The sequence below is a fragment of the Blennius ocellaris genome (genome assembly GCF_963422515.1).
Source record: "Blennius ocellaris genome assembly, chromosome: 14".
In the NCBI taxonomy this organism is placed as follows: Eukaryota; Metazoa; Chordata; class Actinopteri; order Blenniiformes; family Blenniidae; genus Blennius; species Blennius ocellaris.
Genome location: NC_137663.1, coordinates 225,036 through 245,064, shown reverse-complemented (window position 1 = coordinate 245,064; position 20,029 = coordinate 225,036). Strand labels below are relative to the sequence as shown.

Below are 20,029 nucleotides of genomic sequence, written 5' to 3'. Positions count from 1 at the left end.
TCCCTAAGTGCGACGTGTGTAGTAACGGTCTCTGATGGCAGATGGGAGGGACTCTATGTAAACATGGACACTCCTGGATGTCATCTTCCAGAGAAGCGCAAGCTTCTCTCGGGACGAAGGATGAGGCAGGTTGAAGAGGCAGCGTTACACCTCCCCCAGGTAGTTCGCTATACGAATCTCCGGGTTGTTCGGTTCGAACTGCTCTATGTCCTCTGCAAAGGACTCTAACTGGCTGGTCCAAAGACCAGGTACCCTTGGGATATCGGAATGGTCAGAGTCATCTGAGCTGGAACATCCTGGTTCTCTCCGGTGGAGAGAGCTAGGGAGCTGATAGCACTGTGAGGTGCTGGAAAATGACAATGTTCCTTCTCCTGAAAAGGAGTGAAAGAGCCGCGAGACCACGTGGTGGTGCGGCTGAGAGCACTGATGGCTGTGTGTCATAGCAACTCGCTGTTGAGGTTTCTTCTCTCCTGTGTAGACAGGCATAGAAGACCGGCGACAACAGTCTGCAACTGGGTCATGTGGCTCCCGAGGTATCTTTGCTCCGAGCACGCAGGAGTCACGCAAAAGCTGTGTTTCGAAAAGTGCGAAAATGTTGTTAATGCACAGGTGATGGTTACACCTGTGGCTTTCACTTCTGTAGTCTATACAAATTGTAACCTCGCAACTGCAATACGGTGTTTCTAGCACCTTGGGTGAGCAATAGTTGTGTTAGTGTACATTTATCTGGGTAAGATACTTGAAAAGTGAAAGTACGAGTTAATCACAATGAAATTAAAACTTTATTATAAAAACACACTCAGTATCTCCTCTGAAGCATCTTTTCGGCCACAACTGATGAAAAGACCTTAACAGTCAAATCCAGCAAAATAAAAGAGGTTGAAACTGCTTTAACCTAATAAACACTTCATGTTTAAACTTGAATTGAGAAAGTACTAGTTTGTTCTCATGAAATAAAAACTTTTTCCAAAATCACTCTATATCTCGTGTGGAGCATCATTTCGGCCACCCCTGATGAAATGAAAATAGCAGTTGCTCCACTCAATATAGTTGGTTGAAAGTGCTTGCAACTGCTAAGTCCATCATGTTTAAACTTGAATTGAGAAAGTACTAGTTTGTTCTAATGAAATAAAAACTTTATTCCAAAATCACTCTATATCGCGTGTGGAGCATCATTTCGGCCACTCCTGATGAATTGAAAATAGCAGAAACTCCACTTAATAAAACTGGTTGAAACTGCTTGAACCTGATAAACACATCATTTAAACTTTAATAGTGAAAGTACTAGTTTGTTCTCATGAAATAAAAACTTTTTCCAAAATCACTCTATATCCCGTGTGGAGCATCATTTCGGCCACTCCTGATGAATTGAAAATAGCAGAAACTCCACTTAATAAAACTGGTTGAAACTGCTTGAACCTGATAAACACATCATTTAAACTTTAATAGTGAAAGTACTAGTTTGTTCTCATGAAATAAAAACTTTTTCCAAAATCACTCTATATCCCGTGTGGAGCATCATTTCGGCCACTCATGATGAAATGAAAATAACAGTTACTCCACTAAATATAATTGTTTGAAAGTACTTGCAACTGCTAAGTCCATCATGTTTAAACTTGAATTGAGAAAGTACTAGTTTGTTCTCATGAAATAAAAACTTTATTCCAAAATTACTCTATATCCCGTGTGGAGCATCATTTCGGCCACTCCTGATGAAATGAAAATAGCAGTTACTCCACTCAATATAGTTGGTTGAAAGTGCTTGCAACTGCTAAGTCCATCATGTTTAAACTTTAATAGTGAAAGTACTAGTTTGTTCTCATGAAATAAAAACTTTTGCACCAGTGGGTGTTGTTGATTGTTTTTCCAAGGAAACCACACACAGGTGAACAGACGAGTTCAGGAACATCCGTATGGACAAAAGACCAAGTTGTATTGCTGTTCCAGGTGACTGCCGACTATAAAACTAGCAGGTTCCAGGAGAATATGGTCTGGGACTCATGACACTCTGGAAGCCACCATTGTTTTAGTGTCCATCTACTTACACACTTACAGAAGAACTATTTCCTATGGCCATGGTCAGAATTGCCACTGTAACTTTCTAAACGTTTTTAACTCAGCAGTCAAATCCTTTTTTATGCAGCTGCAGCAGGAGATGAGCAGCCAAGATTTGATTAATCAGTAAAGGTATGTATTCTGTCTACACGAGTATCTGTCATTGATGCAATGGCTCTTCACACTGCATTTCTGAAAATAACATGTTTCTATAGCGATAAAGAAGTTGTTGAGGGGTGGATTCATTCAAACGGTGCACCAGTGAAGACCGAGGTCTGAAATGCACAAAACAACCTTCACACACCAGAGAGGAGATTTATGTAATGAGAAATGTTTATTATTCTCAAAACACTTTTTTTGGGGGGGGGGATTTTAAATAATTAAAAGTGACAATGGCTGTCCAGCCTCCTCTTCTTGGCGGGGGGGAGGTCAGTCTCTGTGTTTGTCTCGACTCTCTTCCTCTTCCTTAAGTTCATCTGACTGCTGCTCTCTTCTGAAAAACAGAATGTTTGAGATGAAACAATGCAGGTGAAACATCTCACCTCACACGGCAGATTTAAATCACTAAAGTGAAATAATTCTCATCCAACTGATCAAATCTTGCTCGACATCGGTGGACTTACCAGACATGCTCTTCCTCGCGGTCTCATCAGTGCAGAGTCTCCGAAGTTTTCTGGGTGGAGACCGGCACTCAGGCGTCTTTCGAAGTGTCACGCCATCATGTTGTTGTGCAGCGCTTTCATAAACACAACAACAACAAACAATTAGATTCACAAAATATCATGCATTGAAGAATCGCCAAAGGAAAAAAAGTTCAAAATACCCAGGGTCGTCACTGTCCCGGTATCTCTTCCATCCTGACAGGTGGTCTTTTGTGGACGGACACGCTCTGCTATGTTGCTCAGGGCTGCTGTTGCCCGAGGGAAGAACTTGTTGTCCAATAACTGGCCAGTATGGACAAACTTCCATCAGTTTGATGGACCGCTGTAGACTGGAGGACAATAAATCATTGAGTTTAACAACTTTGTCTGTGTGCCGGCTGATGAAGTACCAAACATCTGAGAGCCTCTTACTAGTTGTCGTAGCGGCTGTCCAGGTGACCGAGCGTCAAAAATGGATGCTGGAGGACACCTAAGGCTGATATCCGCTGGTGAGGGTCGGTGTTTAGCATCTGCTCGATGAGATCAAGAAATAACGCTCGGTCACGTGCTTCAGCTGGGACGTCCTCCAGTGGAGTTCCTTCAGGAACCTTGCGGGTACAGAAGAAAACAAATAGAAGTGAGAAAAACACATAAACCCGTATGTTCAAATCACAACAACAGGTGTTTTCCAGGAGATTTTACTCACCTTCAAAAGCTCTGCCAGACTTTTGATTGGACACCGCTGGATCTTCTTGATTGACTGAAGAGAGGAAAGATTTCATTCAGTCGACATGTAGGTGATGGTAGTTCCAAGAAAAGAAACAACAATCTAGTCTGACCCAACACTGTTTAGACGGAAACCATGAATCATACCTTCAGAGACCAAGGGGCGGGCTGTTCAAACGACGGTAACTTCTCAAAAAACTTATTTGTCCGACATCCTGAGTCCATCACGTGGTCGGGGACGTCTCCGCGAAGTGAAATGAGGTTTCTCACCTGTGGGCGAAGCACAATGTTGCATTACACATTCAAACAAACCACAAAAGTTCTGATTTCATTAAAAGTTATCCTTAAGCACTAAAATTCAGTGACCGTACACTGCAACTCTGAGTCAAAGGAGATGAAGTGATCTATTTGTATTCAATGTAATACTTACAATTTCAGCTTCTCGTTTCCCGGCCATCAGAATATCTCCGATCAGAAGTTCCACCGCCACGCAGCCCAATGACCAAATGTCAATGGCGTGAGAAAACGGGGCTCCCAGCAACATTTCCGGGGCTCTGAGGAGGAAACAAACACACTTTATTCACGATGGCTCGGTCACACATGAGCTTGACTAAAAAACTGAGACGTCAGCGTTCAGTGCTACACAGTTGTTCACATCCACAGAACAGAGTTTGGGTAATTACGTGTATGGAAGAGTTCCGATCATGTGACCGATCCTATTTTCCGGGTCATTAAGAGCCGTGCCGAAATCTATCAGTTTGGCTCTCCATGGTTCCTCTTCATGGTTGGCAAGCATGATGTTCTCTGGTTTGACGTCGGCATGGATCACATTGATGTGATGCAGGAAACAAAGAGCTTCGGCCATCTGAGACAAAGCAGAGAACAACACTAATAATCAAACAACTGAAGAGACAGCGAAACAAACTGTGTAATGATGTTTCAGCTTGAATTTTGAGTAAAACAACACGTTGAAAGAGAAACAGCGCAGCACACAAATAAGGAGATAAGAAAGTCAAACCTGCTGCATGATTGGCCGAATGTCCATCAGGCTGAGACGCGTGTCCTTGACGTGAGCCTTCATATGTTCATATATGTCCATGCCGAGCGTCTCAAATTCCAGGCATAGACCATGGCTGGACATGAAGGCGCCAGAATATTCAACAATGTTGAAGTTCCGAGAGCCCAAACCGGTCATCATGTCCAGGAAGTTGGCCTGGAATCACAGCAGATCATAGAAAAGCTCACGTTATACACAGTGTTTTTGAATTGTTGCGATGCAAGTGAAATACGAGTGACTGTTCTTGTACGGCACCTCGTTCTTGGAGCCAGCGATGGATTTTTCATCGTCGATGATTTTTAAGGCCACCAAGTGGTCGGTTTGACCCTTGCTGCAAAGGGCGACCTTCCCGAAGCTCCCACTGCCCAGGATCTTTATGACCTGGTAGTCACCGGTGGGCGAGGAAATGGTGTCTCCCAGCATTGTTCTGAGTTATAGGAGAAGAGTTCATTAGGACTGTTTAACATCAAATCCTGTGTTTTAAGATTCTGAAATGTGGACTGGTCTACTGATTGCAGTGAAGCAGCAGGACACTCACCTCAATTAGCTGGATCCAACAAGTCAATTGAGAGTTGTAGATGGAACAGTGAAGGGATTCACAACGACCAGAACGTCTCTCAAAGCAGGCAGTCGACGATGAAAGCACCAAAACCAAACCGAGAACAAACGAAGAGCAAACCGAAACCAAACCAATGGCCCAAATTATCAGGGGGGGGGGGGGGGGGGGGAGGTGGAAATGGTTTGGTCCAGCTCCAGGTTTCGGCCTGTAAATGGAGAATTGTTCACTTTCCACCATCTCCTATGCTTCTCAAGTGGAATTTTTGTTTTTCTTTTTTAAAGTCCCTTGAGATGGTTGTGTTGTATTTGGCACTATATAAGTACATTGAAATTATAATTCACTATGTCAATAAATGTATGTATGTATGTTTGTATGTATGTAAATGAAATATTGAACCATAATCATAAAACACAAATATCTCAAACATTTACACCCTAATATCCAAGTCACTAACATTTAAAATATCACTTCGTCTGACCTCCATGAGTCATTTCATTTCATTTATTTATTTATTTAAATAGGGACAGTACATATTAATGAAGATATAACATATGAATCTGACATATATCGCCATGGACTACTACACGTAATAGTATTTGCTAGTTCTTATATTTTTCTGTTAACACATCAAAGGTGATAAAACTGGTGTTTGCTGGCAAACAAGAAAAGTTTGTTCACTTCAAAAACTGTTTTTGAAAGAAATCAACCACCAAACGTTGTAGCTCTTTGTTTGGATAACAGAGTCCAGTGTTGGTTCCTCAGGTCGACCTTAAATTATTACTTTAGTTGTTAAGGTACCTTATTATCTCAGTATTTAATGTTCATGTTGATTTTCTCTGCTGTGGGTCTTTGCTGTTCAATGAGCTGCTCCTCGCAGACGTATGGATCTGATGATGATGATGATGATGATGATGATGATGATGATGATGATGATGATGCCGCCACCACCATGTCCTCAGCAGTGCCACACTTTCCACCAGAATCATCTTCTTCTGGCTGAAAAAGTGCTTGAAACCGCAGAAAGTGAGGCTGCGCCCTCTGAATGACACACAAGAGGTTTGATGTGACAAACACTCCAGTTTTTCTTGACAATTATTCAATTTAATGTCTCATTACACTCTGACACGAAAGCAGAGAACAAATAAACAATTTGAGTTGAGAAAGAAATCGATTTGTGAATCAAAATGTTTTTTAACCTTTTACTCATCAAAATTTCCACCTTTGGTATATTTGACAGCAAAACACAACTAATTTTTCCTTTTTCTTTTTCTTTTTAACAATAGAAACAAACATTCTTCATTATGCTGACATCATAAAATAGAATAGAATAGAATAGAATAGCAGCATTTCAAAAGGATGATTGTGTTGCTAGATTATCAGTAAGCGATTAATCATGTTATTGGTATATAAATATCCCAATAATTTGACTGATATATATTTGTTTTATATGTGATGAACTTGTTTGATTTGTAAACAGCCTGTATTTCTTTCATATGTTGATTGGAAAAAGCTTCAGCTTCCAATAAGCGTCTGTTTCCAATAGTTTAGATGACTACTCCAAAAACATCTGGATTTTAATCATATATTCACTCACATCCAGGACTTTGACATGAATCAGGTCAAAAACAACTGTAATTTTCTCCTTGAAGTAAAAAAAAATTGGATTTTATTTACATTAAACAGTGAAAAAACAAAAATAGTGCGCATGTGGTGAAGTAGCGTCTTATTTACCAAAATTACTGAACTGTTTCAGACTCGAGCATCAAAAGAGGAAGTGTACGAGTGTCATATAAGAGAAAGCAGCACACATTGAATAACTGTCAATATCACATTAGTTGGGGCTGAATGAAGCCCCCCGCTGTGACTGTGGACACACATGTCACACCTACAGCTCCAGCAGAGGTTATGCATAGTTACACACACAAACGGCTCACTTCCTGTGCAAAGTGTCAAAAGGAAGCTCATGATAGCATTTCTCTGACGAGGCGAGTCAGGACCGACGCAAAACCAAAGGAGAAAAGTCGTCAAGCAGCATCATGGATGCGTCGCAGAGACGCTCTGAGGAGGAGACTGAGAGAGAAACGCCTGCAGGTGAGTTTTAAACGACATCTTCTCACATAATAGAGTTGTTTTAGTGACGATTTATGCAAAATAAAGTTCTAAAGTTTCTTTATTTGATGTTTAAATTAATTGATTGATTTGGAAAAGAGACAACAGACAAGAAAGTGAACAGAAGCACCAGGGATGATATTTACATTTTCTTTATCGAACAGTTGGAGACAGAAGACAAATTTCTTTCTGCTCAGATGCTGGAAACTGTCCAACTCTGCAGTCGACACACCGACTGGTTGTTGCTATTGGAGCCTTCACTCTTTTTACCGGGTTAACTTTATTCTGCATTTTATTTGGTGAGTTAGGGTTACTTTGAACTTTGAAAGTGGACACACTCGTTAAATCATACTAGGGACCAGCCTTTCTAACTTCCTCTTGATCCGACCTCCATCAATGTGTGAAATTTCACTTGTTAGTCTCGAGGCGCGCCGAGCCTCGAGTGCTTCAGACATGTGAAGAGTCGAGGGCGAAGCTGCAGGAGTGTGAAAAACAACGGCAGGATCTCAGTCTCGTGCTGCTCTCCGTCACTCAAGGTGAATAGTGTTTCCTTTTCTGGTGCGGACAAGCATCAACTCATATATGTGGTGTCCTCAGAAGATTTGAAACACAATAATCCAGGTTTCCAGACTCATTAATTGATGTGAAGAGTGTCGCTTTGTCGCATCCACCGCTGCTGCTTGTGTTAATAACATTTATAATAGTTGAGTCTGTTTCCCTTCCCGAGGAGACTCCAGGTGCGGCTTGTGTCCTGACGGATGGCGCTGGTGGAGGCATCACTGCTACTTCTTCTCCTCCGGGCTGCAGGAGGACCTCCGGTGGAACGAGAGCGCCGACTTCTGCCTGAAACACAACGGCAGCCTGGCCGTGATCGAAGACCCTGCAGAGATGGTGACTGCGCTGCAGGGGATCGGGGGCCTCGTTTTGACACGATGACAAGCCAATTCATGAGTTCAGCTTGAGAATCATTGCCTCTGACAAGCTGAATGTAGACTTAAGTGTTGTCTGAGATCATAACCAGACAGTGTTTGTCACTCATCAAGGTCTTTCATCAATATTCTCGGAATGATAATTCCTGTTCACACCCACAGGACTTTATTCAAGGAGTGATGAGGAATGTCTCCCGGCTTCCTTTCCTTTGGGTGGGACTGAGCGACTCTGAGCAGGAGGGTCAGTGGCTGTGGTGGGACGGGGCGGACGTCCAGCACTACATGCCGTAAGTCCTGAATACAGACAGATCCCGGGTCTCCAGTCTGTAACACACGTCACTGCCTTTCTTGGGAGCTCGGGGACGAATCAGGTGTATTGAAGCAGGCAGACATGAAATACAGGATCATAGAAGGTGTTTGATTTATTCCTCAGGTTCTAAAATTTATCATTTTGAGCTGAATGCCAGGTTATGTAATGTTTTTCACATGTAGATAGTCTCCCTAACAGCTGCTTGGAGTCAAAAAAACATAATTATATACATTTGATCTGAGATATATCTTGTAAGTCTGGTTAAACCGCTACACAATTTTAATTAATTTCCAGTTTACTAAAAATATATTCAAATACAAAAATGTGATTTATTGAAAGGAAAAGCTGATTGTGATGTAAAAATCATCCATCCTGCACACTGTCCCTCAATTCTGAAGGTGAAAGTTTGACCACAGGAATCAAAAACATGTGATTTCACTTTGCTTTTATTACAGTATTTTAGCAAATATACACAGACGTGTATATATTTATGCAACAATCAGAGACATTAATGTCCACTGATCCATGTGTTTCGTCACAATTAGAAACGCACTCGTCTTTTCTTAAATATATAAACGGTTTGAGTGTAAATGCTGTAAAATGTGTGTTAAAGGGTGACGGTGGAGTGGGACGCCGACCACCGGGACTGTGCAGACCTGAGGGGAGGAGGGAGGCTGTTCGCCGCCGACTGTGAGGCGTTCGGACCCTGGGTCTGCAAGAGGGGGACATGAGGCGCCGCACGTCTGCTCCGGCTGGAGCTCGTTCCACAAACGTACCAATGTGTGCAAAATGCAAAAGTGGTCACAAGGAAACCTTCAGAATAACATACATTTATTCATGTCAGATAGTAATTCTGTACAAAGGTGCACCGCAAAGTGCAAACAAATAGAAGATGCTCACAGAGTCCTATCTCTGAATACATGCAACTATCATGGAAATCCCCACATGGAAAGAACCTATATAAACATATATGTTTTAATATAGGCTTTGATATAGGTTTTTAATATATGTGACATGTATAAAACTGGCCATTTTCCTATATTATATGTACATAAATGCACATATATGTACACAAATATGTGCATACAGGTACCTATATAGATACATATATGCACGTATATATGTGTGCATATATGCACCTATATGTTCTTCTTGCATAATTGTTTTTTAGTTACTTCTTAGTTATTGCCTTGATAATGTATGACAGTTGCCAAAGTGAGATATGGCCTATATATATGTGGAAATAAAGAAGCAGGAGACCTATATGGCCTGTATATTCACATACATGCACCTCAATTTCGCCTATAAGTGGCATATATACGCAGATATGTGCATATAAGCTGCTTATAAGTTTCATATATGTGCTTATATCCTCGTATAGGTTCTTTCCATGTGGGTCTAAACAATTTTTTCCACTCTGTTTCGGCCGCTTGCTTCAATTTATGAAAAAGGTAATGTATTATTTCATGTTCATTTTCGCTTGAAATATTTTCACGTAAACCCACGGCCGAGTTTTTTTTTTTTTTCTTCAAATAAAGTCAATTTCATACAATCTGAGTCACAGTTGGAGTGGTGTGATTAGATAAATGTACTTTCTCTTTCTGTCAACACGACCATTAACTCTTCTTAGTTTAGGTTTCAACTGAAGCTCAACTTTCAAACAGATGGAGCAATTCGGCAGTAATGCTCCAGTAACATTAAGGGAAAATAGATTCTTAACCTCCTTTCGTGCTTTGTGGAGGTCGATCTGTGAAAAAGGCTTTAAAAAGGCCACGAGGTTCATTAAAAGGTGCAAACGTGCGCCGCTGTATTACAGCTACAATATAGAAACCAGTATCTGCAGACAGAGGACTGTGCATTTAGAGAACAAAGTCAAAAAAGAAAATGTCAAGATAATACTTCTACGCCGTCCTGAACGTGCTTTTCTTCATTTAACAGAGATCCTGTGCGGCTCTCTGACGACCATCAGAGTGTGTCCGTCCATCGGGGCGAACAGCGGGTACAGCTTCCCCCTGAAGGCCCCCGTGAAGGTGTAGATGTGGGACTTGTTCTCGGCGTCGTAGAAGGAGATCTGTCCCTCCTCGTAGTCCAAGTAGACGCCGAGGCGGCGGGGCACGAGGCCGACGTGCAGCTCCGCCTCCGGCTTGCTGCAGGCGTAGAAGTGGTGCGCGCTGCGCCACAGCACCCAGTAGTTCTGCTTGGGCGTCATGGGGAAGTGCCCGTGGCGCTTGGAGCTGGCGCTGGTCATTCCCACTCGCCAGCAGCCGTTGTTGGGGAGGTCCACCTCCCAGTAGTGGTGGCCGCAGTCGTAGCCCTCCCTGCCCAGCACGCAGGGCCAGCTGTCGAAGCGCTGGGCGGAGTCGGGGAGGTCGGACACGAAGCGGGCCTCCTGGACCCGCCGCTGGTCGTCTGACAGCAGCAGCCAGGGGTTGTTGGTCGTGGGGTCGAGAATCACGTCGGCTACAAAGAGAGATGAGTGTGCTTGTTGTGGCGAAGTTGTAAATGGCACGTATGTTTAGGTTGTGTTTGATAAAGGGGAGGATATTTACCTGCTGCACTGCAAATCCAACTCCACACTGAAAAGAGAAATAACCAGAAAACTTTTGTATTGGAGGTTTAAAGAGGTCGTATTATGCAAAACCTTTCTAATGGTTTTCCAACAGTAAAACGCATCAGAAGTGAAGAAAGTGTGTCCTCTCCCTCCCGGGCTTGTTTCAGTTTGTAAAAAGTGTGTTGCTCCAACCAGCCAATCAGGAATCAAGCCCTATACAGTGTCATCTGGAGTTTAGCCAATCCCAGTCAAGATAGGCCCTTTGACTCCTCCCACAATTAGTCAGCTCTGCTCTGGCACATGGCACCACGAGAGGGAGTACTTCCTCCTCTTCCCATAGATGGGCATGTGTGGGCGGAGCCAGTCCAGCTCACACAAACACAGCCCAAAACTGAGGTCAAATAAAAATATTCATCTTGTCATTTTTCCTCTTAAATACTTGGACAAAGATCCATGAAGACCCACCTGACTTGGGGATGTATCTCGGAATTCCTGCTTTCCAGGTCCTTTGCTTGGCCAGGAGCCACATCTGAGGGACTTTTCCCTGCAAAGGATGAAAACATGTTGCTCATGTGTGGTCATTCCCTGTTATCCATTGACTTTACTTCAGTTTTCCTGCCAAGGCTTGTTTGAATAAACCTTAAAACTTCCTGCTGAGATTAAATTTATTTCTTTATCTCATCAGAGGTGAATTACGCTTCGTGTGGCAGATCACCGCCACATAAACTGAATCATCGAGTTTATTGAAACCGTGCGAAAGGTTCACTCACATGGCAGCTTTGCTAAAATGTGCTCGTAACTTTTCATACCTTGGCAGCGGGAAGAACGTTCTCATTTATGGCTTCAGCTATGTTTTTCCTCTCTTATCGACAGGAATAAAATCTTCATATTTGACTTGGAAAAGAGCCCCTTCAAATGTTGTCTACTGTTTTCAACTCACTTCTACGGAATAGACTGGGGAGTGTTTGTGACTCACCGAGCTGTCTTCCTTCAGCAGAGACCAGGTGATGAACTCCAGCAGCGGCGCCAGCCGGACCAGCAGCTTCTTCTTCTGGCTCAGCTGGTGCACGACTTTCCGCAGCTTGTTGCTCTGCATGCCGCAACTCTGCCAGCACAGGTCTTTTCAGTTCAGTTGAAATAACACGTGCCGTGCATGTCTTTGACTGCTATTTTGGGGGCTAAGTACCTCGGTGGCCACCTGCAGCTCTTTGGCCCACTCCATCATCTGCATCTGTGCTTCCTGGCGACCGGCCTCCTGCTCCCAGCCGTCCGGCGCCCAGGGAGTCTCCCTCAGCAGCTGAAGGACACCAGAGCAGTGTGAGTCAAGGGTTAGATTTTAAAGAAGCCCCTTCAGGCATGTGTTTCCTGAGGGCAAAGCGCCCATCGCGAGCTCCGCTGACCTCGTCGACGTGGTGGAGCTCGTCGGCCCACTCCAGGATGAGCTTCCTGCTCTCCTCCAGGCTGCGCTGGGCTCGTTTCTCCAACCGCCGGGCCTCCTGCTGACCGGCGCCCTCCCCGGCACCACCGCCGCCCTGTTGAAACACGACGCACACCGTCATACAAGAGGATCCCTCTTTAGTTCACTCCACTTTTGTGCCATGTTTCACGGTTCCACCTGACATGACCCAGCAGTTCCTATGTGCTCGGTTGAAAGGTCAATGTGTCCCTGAACATGAGTTATCTGAAGGTGTGTTAACCATGTCATCGGTCCACATATGAACATATGTTTACAATACCTGTGGTTGTAAATCCCTCACTTATCTGTATTCTGAAGGGGGGGGGGGAATGCAGGAAAGCACATTTTCCTGATGAAACACAGCAAACCAGCAGTGAAATGATGAAGTATATAAACCTGAAACACAACGTTCTCTCATTTTCCCCCTTAAAAAAAAAATTGATCGTCTCCTTTGTTTTTTAAACTGGGATCCTCAGCCGGCCCCTTTGCCATGAGGGATACGGATAATAAGAGCAAACGCCAGAGCTTCCTCGTTCTAAAGCTTTTGTTCACTTTATATTAAGATGTTAAACTTATTTTAGTTGAGGGGGCGCAAAAGAAAACGTGGAAGCCAAACGGGGGCCAATAAGAAGGAGGAATGACATCTATTTTGATTTTTACAAAAAGAAAATAAGGAAAAATACAGGTTTCTTTGCCCACGGACTTCACGTTGTGATCATTCTAATTACTTTGAGAGTGAAAACAGACTATTTTCCCGCCACCTCCTCTCAAAGTTCACATCGACTTGCTGAGTTACTGTTTGAATCGTCTTGTTCGCAGGTCAAACCTTCGAGACTTGGTCCACCTGCGTGGACCATAAAGTGGTGGATAAACTGCACGCACTCCTGCAGACTGCTGAGATCCTTCAGGCTGGGCTTACGGATGTTTGGCTGCTGGAAATTCAACAAGTATGGCACACGTCAGTACGGGATGCTCCGCGTTCGGCCTTGTTTTTACACATTTGTGGCGTCGCATCGAAGTTTTTCCAAGCGACTGAGAGGGAAAGTTGTGTGGTTGACCTGTGGGCCTCTGGTGTGAGCGTTGAGGGACCTGCTGGGGGCCGAGCTGAACGGCTGCTCCAGGTCGGGAACGTCCCAGCGGACGGCGTCAATGGTGCTGCTCTGTTTGGCGGCGCTCTTCTCAAAGCGGAGGGTGCGCACCTCTGGGTGGAGGGAGAAGCAGAGGACAAGGTGGGGTTGGGATTCAGTCAAATTCTGAACTTCTCAATGGCTCACTGACACTGATCGCTCAGCAAGAAAGCATAAAAAAAACTGCAATAAATATTCCTTTCTTAGTGAGATTTGACCTATTTACAAGTCTTTGTTGCATCAGCTCAGGCTTGAGTATCATATAGGAGGACAGCTGAGGACTGTGAAAGGCAGACAGAATAAACAACAGACATGAAATGAACAAGTCAATAAAAAAAGACATACTTTGGGCAAACTTAAGGATGCCCTTCTTCTTTGCTGTCGAGGTTTCCATAATTGTTACTGTGGAGAAGAAAACGTCACATAATAAATACGATTTCTTAAAAACGACAACAACAAAAACTACAGATTTGGTAAGTAATTGAACATTCTCTCATTAAAAAAGACAAAAAAATGCAAAACATAGATTCACTTTAAATTACTTGATAATTAATTCGAGACATTCCAATAACAAACTCACTAACCCTACTAGTGTGGATTTAAAGGTACAATATAATCAATACGACACACAGACAACACGAGGTGCCAGTAGAATTAAAATCAGCTCTGATAAATATATTGATCGGTCGCGTCTCACCTTCAGCAGAGCTCAGGGTTGCAGCTCTTCTGCCAGAGGAAACTGAACCAGCTCTGCCGCCTGTCCAACCTTTTCCAATGCCTGAGCTTTACACTTTTTTTTTTTATATATACATCCACGTGAGATGGCAAGAGGAGGGCGGTGCGAAAGCAGAGCTCTCTGACAAGAATGGACGTGAGCTGCCCTGCAAAGACATGAGCAGGTTTTTTTTTTTTTTTTTACAACAGCAATAATCCTCCTGATATCAGCGGCGGTGACGCACACACTCCCTGACAGTATCAAGTGTTTCCACAATAGCAGAGGACAATTGTTCAGATATTAACAGTCGCTGTATTGGGGGTGATCCACTATCACCCCCAATACTATCAGCACTATCAGGTTCTTGATTCTGAAGAAGCAGAATCAAGATCGTTATGAAATGCTTCTTGAAGTGTGAAGATGGTGAAAAGCTGGCATGTTTGATCTCTTCTCAAAACAAACAAAAGAATCAAAATAAACTTTATTTATAGAGCACATTTCGTACATAGATGTAATACAAAACGCTTCACATAAAGACTTTTGTCTAGAAACACGTACACCCACACACCAACCCCGACTGCCTGTAACAGAATTTATATTAAAAAAACCTAGAATACCCCAAGATACCCCCCCCCCATCCATCCATCCATCCATCCATCCATCCATCCATCCATCCATCCATCCATCCATCCATCCATGAGGTAGAACATGAAAACTCCACCCACACAGACCTCCAAGAATGAATTTAACCCACCAAACTGTGATCGAGCACATCTTCCCAGAGTAAAGCATCATAAAGTCAAGTTAGATTTATATTGCATCTCTCAGTGTCATAAAGATTTGATTATATCAATACGATCAACTTTGTCTCTCCCCTTTCAATATTCAAACTCTGCACTCTGTGGTCCTCTTGAATTATTTAATGATCTTCTTGTCCAAATAAGATCCCACTGATTATAATAAATTGCTGTTTTTTTTTTTTTTTTTACTCAACTCCTTATTTTCTCTGCTTGTAGTTTCTTCATCCTTTTATCATTTAAAATGGTCATTAATGGACTGTTAATAGGGAGGATTTCACATTTCACGTGTAATTCTGGATGATGGTTTATGCAAATGAAGAAAAACAAACCAATCAACTTCTCAGGGTGGATCGTCGTCGTCGAGCAGCCTTCTCTCATCAGCGGCAATAAACACGTGACATTATAAACGTGCAAGTCTGAATGCGTGTGCAGTGGCGAGTTCCTGCAGAGACTTTATACGGGGATATAAACACCAAATCAAATGAAACACTAGAATCATGCATCATGTTCTCCGCCTCAGTGTCCACGAACTGAAACCTCACTGCTTCTGATGTTTCAACACAGGAAGTATAATTCATGTGTGCCATAAGTTATGTGCATTTCAAACATTTTTGTTTTTCTGATCTACAAAAAAGATTTAATCTAAACTGCGTTTCATATCTAAGCTGTCAGTGCTCACACATCCACAGGCCACCGTAAAAAAAAAGGAAAATTAGAAATGTTTTTGTGTTATTTTACGTGTAATTAGAAACATTTGAGTCATCCAATAGAAGGTTTGACTTCAATTCCATGAATTTCATGTACTTTAAGAATAGGATTTGTATATTTCTAGGACTTGTTTGTTTGTTTGGCTTCACTGTATTGTATTGTCTAAACTGATAGTATTATTAAAAACACAAACTGAAAAGCTGTTTATTAAAATCTCTTGAACTCAAAGCTCCCATTGGAGCCGGAGCGTTTGCAGATTGTCATGATTGCAGGTAACTTTTGTGTCGCCGTGGCAGCAGAGGGCATAGTTTAGAAGAAATTATGTAAAAGCGAGTGTGAAGGGCGGTGACATTTCCTCCAGCGTATCGTCACTTAACAGAACAGACCTGAAAAAAAAACCCCAGTGTTGAAAAGAAAAAAACGTAACCACGGTAACATTTCTAGTAAGCAGTTTCTGATTTATTTCTCAAATGCAGACAAACCTGTGACACTATTGAACAAATGTAGAAAAAAAAAAAATCAATTTATTCAAGGTTTTCGTTTTTATATCTCGAAATGTTTTCAGTTTTTATAAAAGTGGCATCAGATATCTGATTCTACCAGCGCAGGCTGCAGCATGCTCCGTCGGCACAGAATCTTACAAATATGTACATACTCGTAACAGCACATATATATATATATATATATATATATATAATCCCCAGTGTGTTTTCTATGTTGTTGTGGGTCAGGATATGCAGCTTTTAGCTCCAGTGCAGTTTTGGTTGAAGGCTCTGGTGAAACGTTCAGTTCCAGTTATTGAAGAATTGCTTGAAGATGATGGTCTCCTTCCCCTGCGGCAGGATCTCCACCTGAAACACACATAAACTTTACGGCCTGCAGTAAACGAGAGGCGTGAGCCACCGGGAAGTGAGATGGGTAAACACTCATTTTCCATCTCATAACGTGCTACTGCTCTCCGGTTACAGTTTGACTGAGCTTAGCAATGTTTACACTGCAGTCTGTTCTTTTTTTTTTTTTTCCTTTACCTGTGTTTTCATCCTGGGGTAATTCATTTTTTCGATGAAGCTGTCGGCCATCTGCAGGGCCTCCCTCTTCTCCTCTGCGTTCGCTCCGTTACCTGGTGGAGGATCAAACAAAAAAAACAGAAAGATTCACTTCCTGCTCTCGTCATACAATCTGTTTCTGGAAATGAGAACAACATATTTACTCGTCTAACTAAATATAGCAGCGCTTATAAAGCTGTATGTCACGACTGGAGGTATCCGAGATCCAATCTTGTGTTGGAGAGATAAAATATAAACTATTTACTTGCTTTATTTGCCAAAATTTTACCACAGTGGCATTTGAGATTGGTTGAATTGGAAATTTTGACCCTCAAAATTGATGAGTCGTCAACATTCAATGTGTCTAGTAGCTAATAATAATCAATTATGAGCTCAATTATGAGTTTTGTCAGTGATAGTTACGATGATATAATTTATGTTTGGTGAAGAATAAAACATGATTGACATATTTTGATGGAACTCGTTTTAGCTTGTGATAAGTTTGTTTGAACCGTCGGCACTGCGCAGCTGCTTCAGGGAGGAAAACAAGTGTCAAAGGTGTGTTTAAAATGAGGTCTTTGAGGCGTCATATCAGCGTAACACCGTCCATACGTTCGCCTGACTCCTCTGGCGTCCAGATAACAGACACTTCAGGGCTCGTGGCCTTGACCTCCCCTCATGTCGAAAGATTAAAACACGGAGGTTCAACCTGAGACTTGCTTGTTTGCTCTGATTGCAACAAGTGAAAGCGTCTCTGTCGTAATCTTGTCGGGTCAGAGGTCAGAGGTCGCCGGCTCCCTTCGGACTGTCACCCACCTTCAGAAAAAGAAGTGCCGACGTCCCGAGAGCAACGGCGACCGTTATTTTTCACCGCGCTCGTTAAAATTTCATCAAATCGGTTATCCAATATCTGCAGCGTCTCACAACTGTCACTTTTCCTCCGTGTGCGTGTCAGCGGGCGCCGGTTCGCTGGCCCGGGGCCAAGTGGCGTTTCCTCACCTTTCCACACGAAGATCTTCCCGTTGGCGCCGTTGTCCAGGATGAAGCAGTCGTCACGGACCAGCAGCTCCTTGCCAAACGGGCTCTTCTCGGACACCTTGGTCATCGTCATGGACCCCGTGGCGTCGGACACCTGGGGAGCGGACGGAGGCGAGGTCAGGCTTTCGGCGGGACGGGGGGGTAGGTTAGCGGGGGTTAAAGATGGAGTCCGACCTTATAAAGAGAGGCCGAGTTGGAAGCGTCCGCTTTGCTGTCCTCTTCCGGCGTGCTCGCCGCCAGCGTCGGCATCATCCCCAAGACCTGCTCGGCAACACGGGAAACTTTTAGGACGATAAAAAACTTTTCCAGCTTCTCGATTGATTCGCGGCGGCGTTGTACATCCTGGACACTGTTGGGATTTATGGTTGGTAATTAGCATAAATAATTACTGTAAGTAATGGATTACTGAAAGTAATAGATTACTGAAAGTAATTTAGGAAAAATTGGAATTACTAATGAAGTAAACGGTTAGTTACTCATCAGCAACTCCTAGAGTAATTGAGTAATTACTCAAAAGTTAATAAATTATCAAAAATAATTTATTAATAAAAATTATTAATTTGCATAAATTGGTTATTTATCAAATAATAATTAAATCGGGGCACCACCAGCTAAGCTGGAAATAGCTAATACCAAATTTCAGTCTCGTTTGTCAAAAAGGGTTATTTAAGTAAAGTTAATATTTCTGTGTAAATATAACAATATTAAATAACAAGGAAGGTGTGAGATTCGAGCACAGACTGTTACAAACCAGTGAATTGTCAACAATAAATACACAATGATAACCAAGAATCGATCAATTCAGTTAAAATGAGTTTATTAACAAAAAGTATTTATTAAAAAATAATTCATAAATCATTTATTAAAACAACACAATTAAGTAATAAACAATCAAACACGAAGATCTAATCTATTAAACAGCAAACACTATGTACAAAGAAAGAGGGTGTGTGTGTGTGTGTATGTGTGTGAGAGTGTGTATGAGTGAGTGTGTGGAAGCCTGAGTGGGGTGTAATGACCACGAACGTCCACCAGGTGGCGGCAGGCGTTGGAGGGTCAGTGTGTGTGGGTGTAATGATCTCGAACGGACACTAGATGGCGGCAGGCGTCTGGTTCGAGGCAGTAACCGGAACGACCACTAGGGGCGCGGCGGCGCACGGAGGGAGAATGCAATGACTCGAATTGTCCACCGAGTGGCGGTCTTTCAAGAGATTGCAATCACCAACGCGGCCACCAGAGGCGCTTGGCGCACTCTTCTGGACGGCGTGACGTCACTGTGCTCGTGCATGGCTCGTGAGCCTGCTTGGAGCGCGCCTGGGGGCTCGTGGCCGAGTTTTCCCAGGGACAGTGAACTACACACGGTCACAGAGCGCATGCAGCAGCACGCAGCTGCTGCGATTGTTAGTGAGGGAGAGAAAAAAAAGAAAGGAGAAGAGGAGGGAGAAGGGCAGTGGACAGAATATGTTCAGCTCTGCACACTGTCTTGGACTACACAAAGTCTAGAAATGGTCTGTGCAGGTTGAGAGAGAGCGAGAGAGAGAGAGAGAGAGGAGGTTCGCGTGGATGTAAATCCAACGCGCAGACACAGATGGGTTGGAAACAGGGATCAGGTCCCTGACTTCAACACAATAATAAACACACAGCAATATTACAGTCACGTTATTCTCATTGCCTGCCCAGACTCTAAGCCTTACTCAGTTTGATGAGGGTGAACGTGCTGCCGGCGGCCGGGAAAGTGCGTTGATTTCCCGGCTGGAGCTTGTTTTTCTCTCTGGCGTCCCAGGTAAACAAGCTAAACTGGTCTGTGGACAGGGAAAGGTCCACAGGATGATCCGAGGAGGATCAAGCGCTTCTTTTGAGGAGGGGGGAGAAGAAGCGGCTTCAGGTCTGCATGCGGGAGGACGGTGCGCTGCCAGCTGCACACTCGGACTCCGGTGAAGAAGGAAAAAAAGGAAAAAGGGAAAAGTAGAAGTAGTTCCACGGTGGTTGTAGGCTCATCCGGCTCGGTGTGGAACTCCAGGCCCGGTCAGCGGGCACACGTGGCACTTCGTCTCCGTGCGAAACGGATGCGTCCGTCTTTACGCAAGTTTCAACATTGGAGAGGAAGAAATCACCCCCGCGGGGGTGTTTTATACCTTTTGGCTGGTGTCGGGTTTCCAGCCGGCTCTGGGTCATGTGGACCAATCCTGACGGAGGGCCCGC

General features: G+C 43.4%; 3 protein-coding genes across 3 annotated transcripts; 1 reads left to right on the top strand and 2 right to left on the bottom strand.

Moving 5' to 3' along the window:
- Nucleotides 1–7,074: 7,074 nt before the first annotated feature.
- Nucleotides 7,075–9,117, top strand: LOC308139121 (C-type lectin domain family 12 member B-like; the record flags this gene model as incomplete). Its single annotated transcript, XM_080508466.1, has 4 exons — nt 7,075–7,129; nt 7,878–8,038; nt 8,239–8,363; nt 9,000–9,117. 4 exons carry the CDS (start codon nt 7,075–7,077, stop codon nt 9,115–9,117), a joined length of 459 nt encoding a protein of 152 aa, XP_080364592.1.
- Nucleotides 9,118–10,313: 1,196 nt separating this feature from the next.
- LOC308139120 (uncharacterized protein) lies at nt 10,314–13,914 on the bottom strand (the record flags this gene model as incomplete). Its single annotated transcript, XM_080508465.1, has 9 exons — nt 10,314–10,846; nt 10,936–10,962; nt 11,403–11,481; nt 11,914–12,042; nt 12,124–12,234; nt 12,338–12,469; nt 13,248–13,325; nt 13,452–13,594; nt 13,866–13,914. 9 exons carry the CDS (start codon nt 13,912–13,914, stop codon nt 10,314–10,316), a joined length of 1,281 nt encoding a protein of 426 aa, XP_080364591.1.
- A 2,282-nt stretch (nt 13,915–16,196) lies between these two features.
- LOC308139119 (macrophage-capping protein-like) lies at nt 16,197–18,076 on the bottom strand (the record flags this gene model as incomplete). Its single annotated transcript, XM_080508464.1, has 4 exons — nt 16,197–16,594; nt 16,772–16,863; nt 17,789–17,921; nt 18,002–18,076. 4 exons carry the CDS (start codon nt 18,074–18,076, stop codon nt 16,529–16,531), a joined length of 366 nt encoding a protein of 121 aa, XP_080364590.1. The 3' UTR covers nt 16,197–16,528.
- Between the last annotated feature and the right edge of the window lie 1,953 nt (nt 18,077–20,029).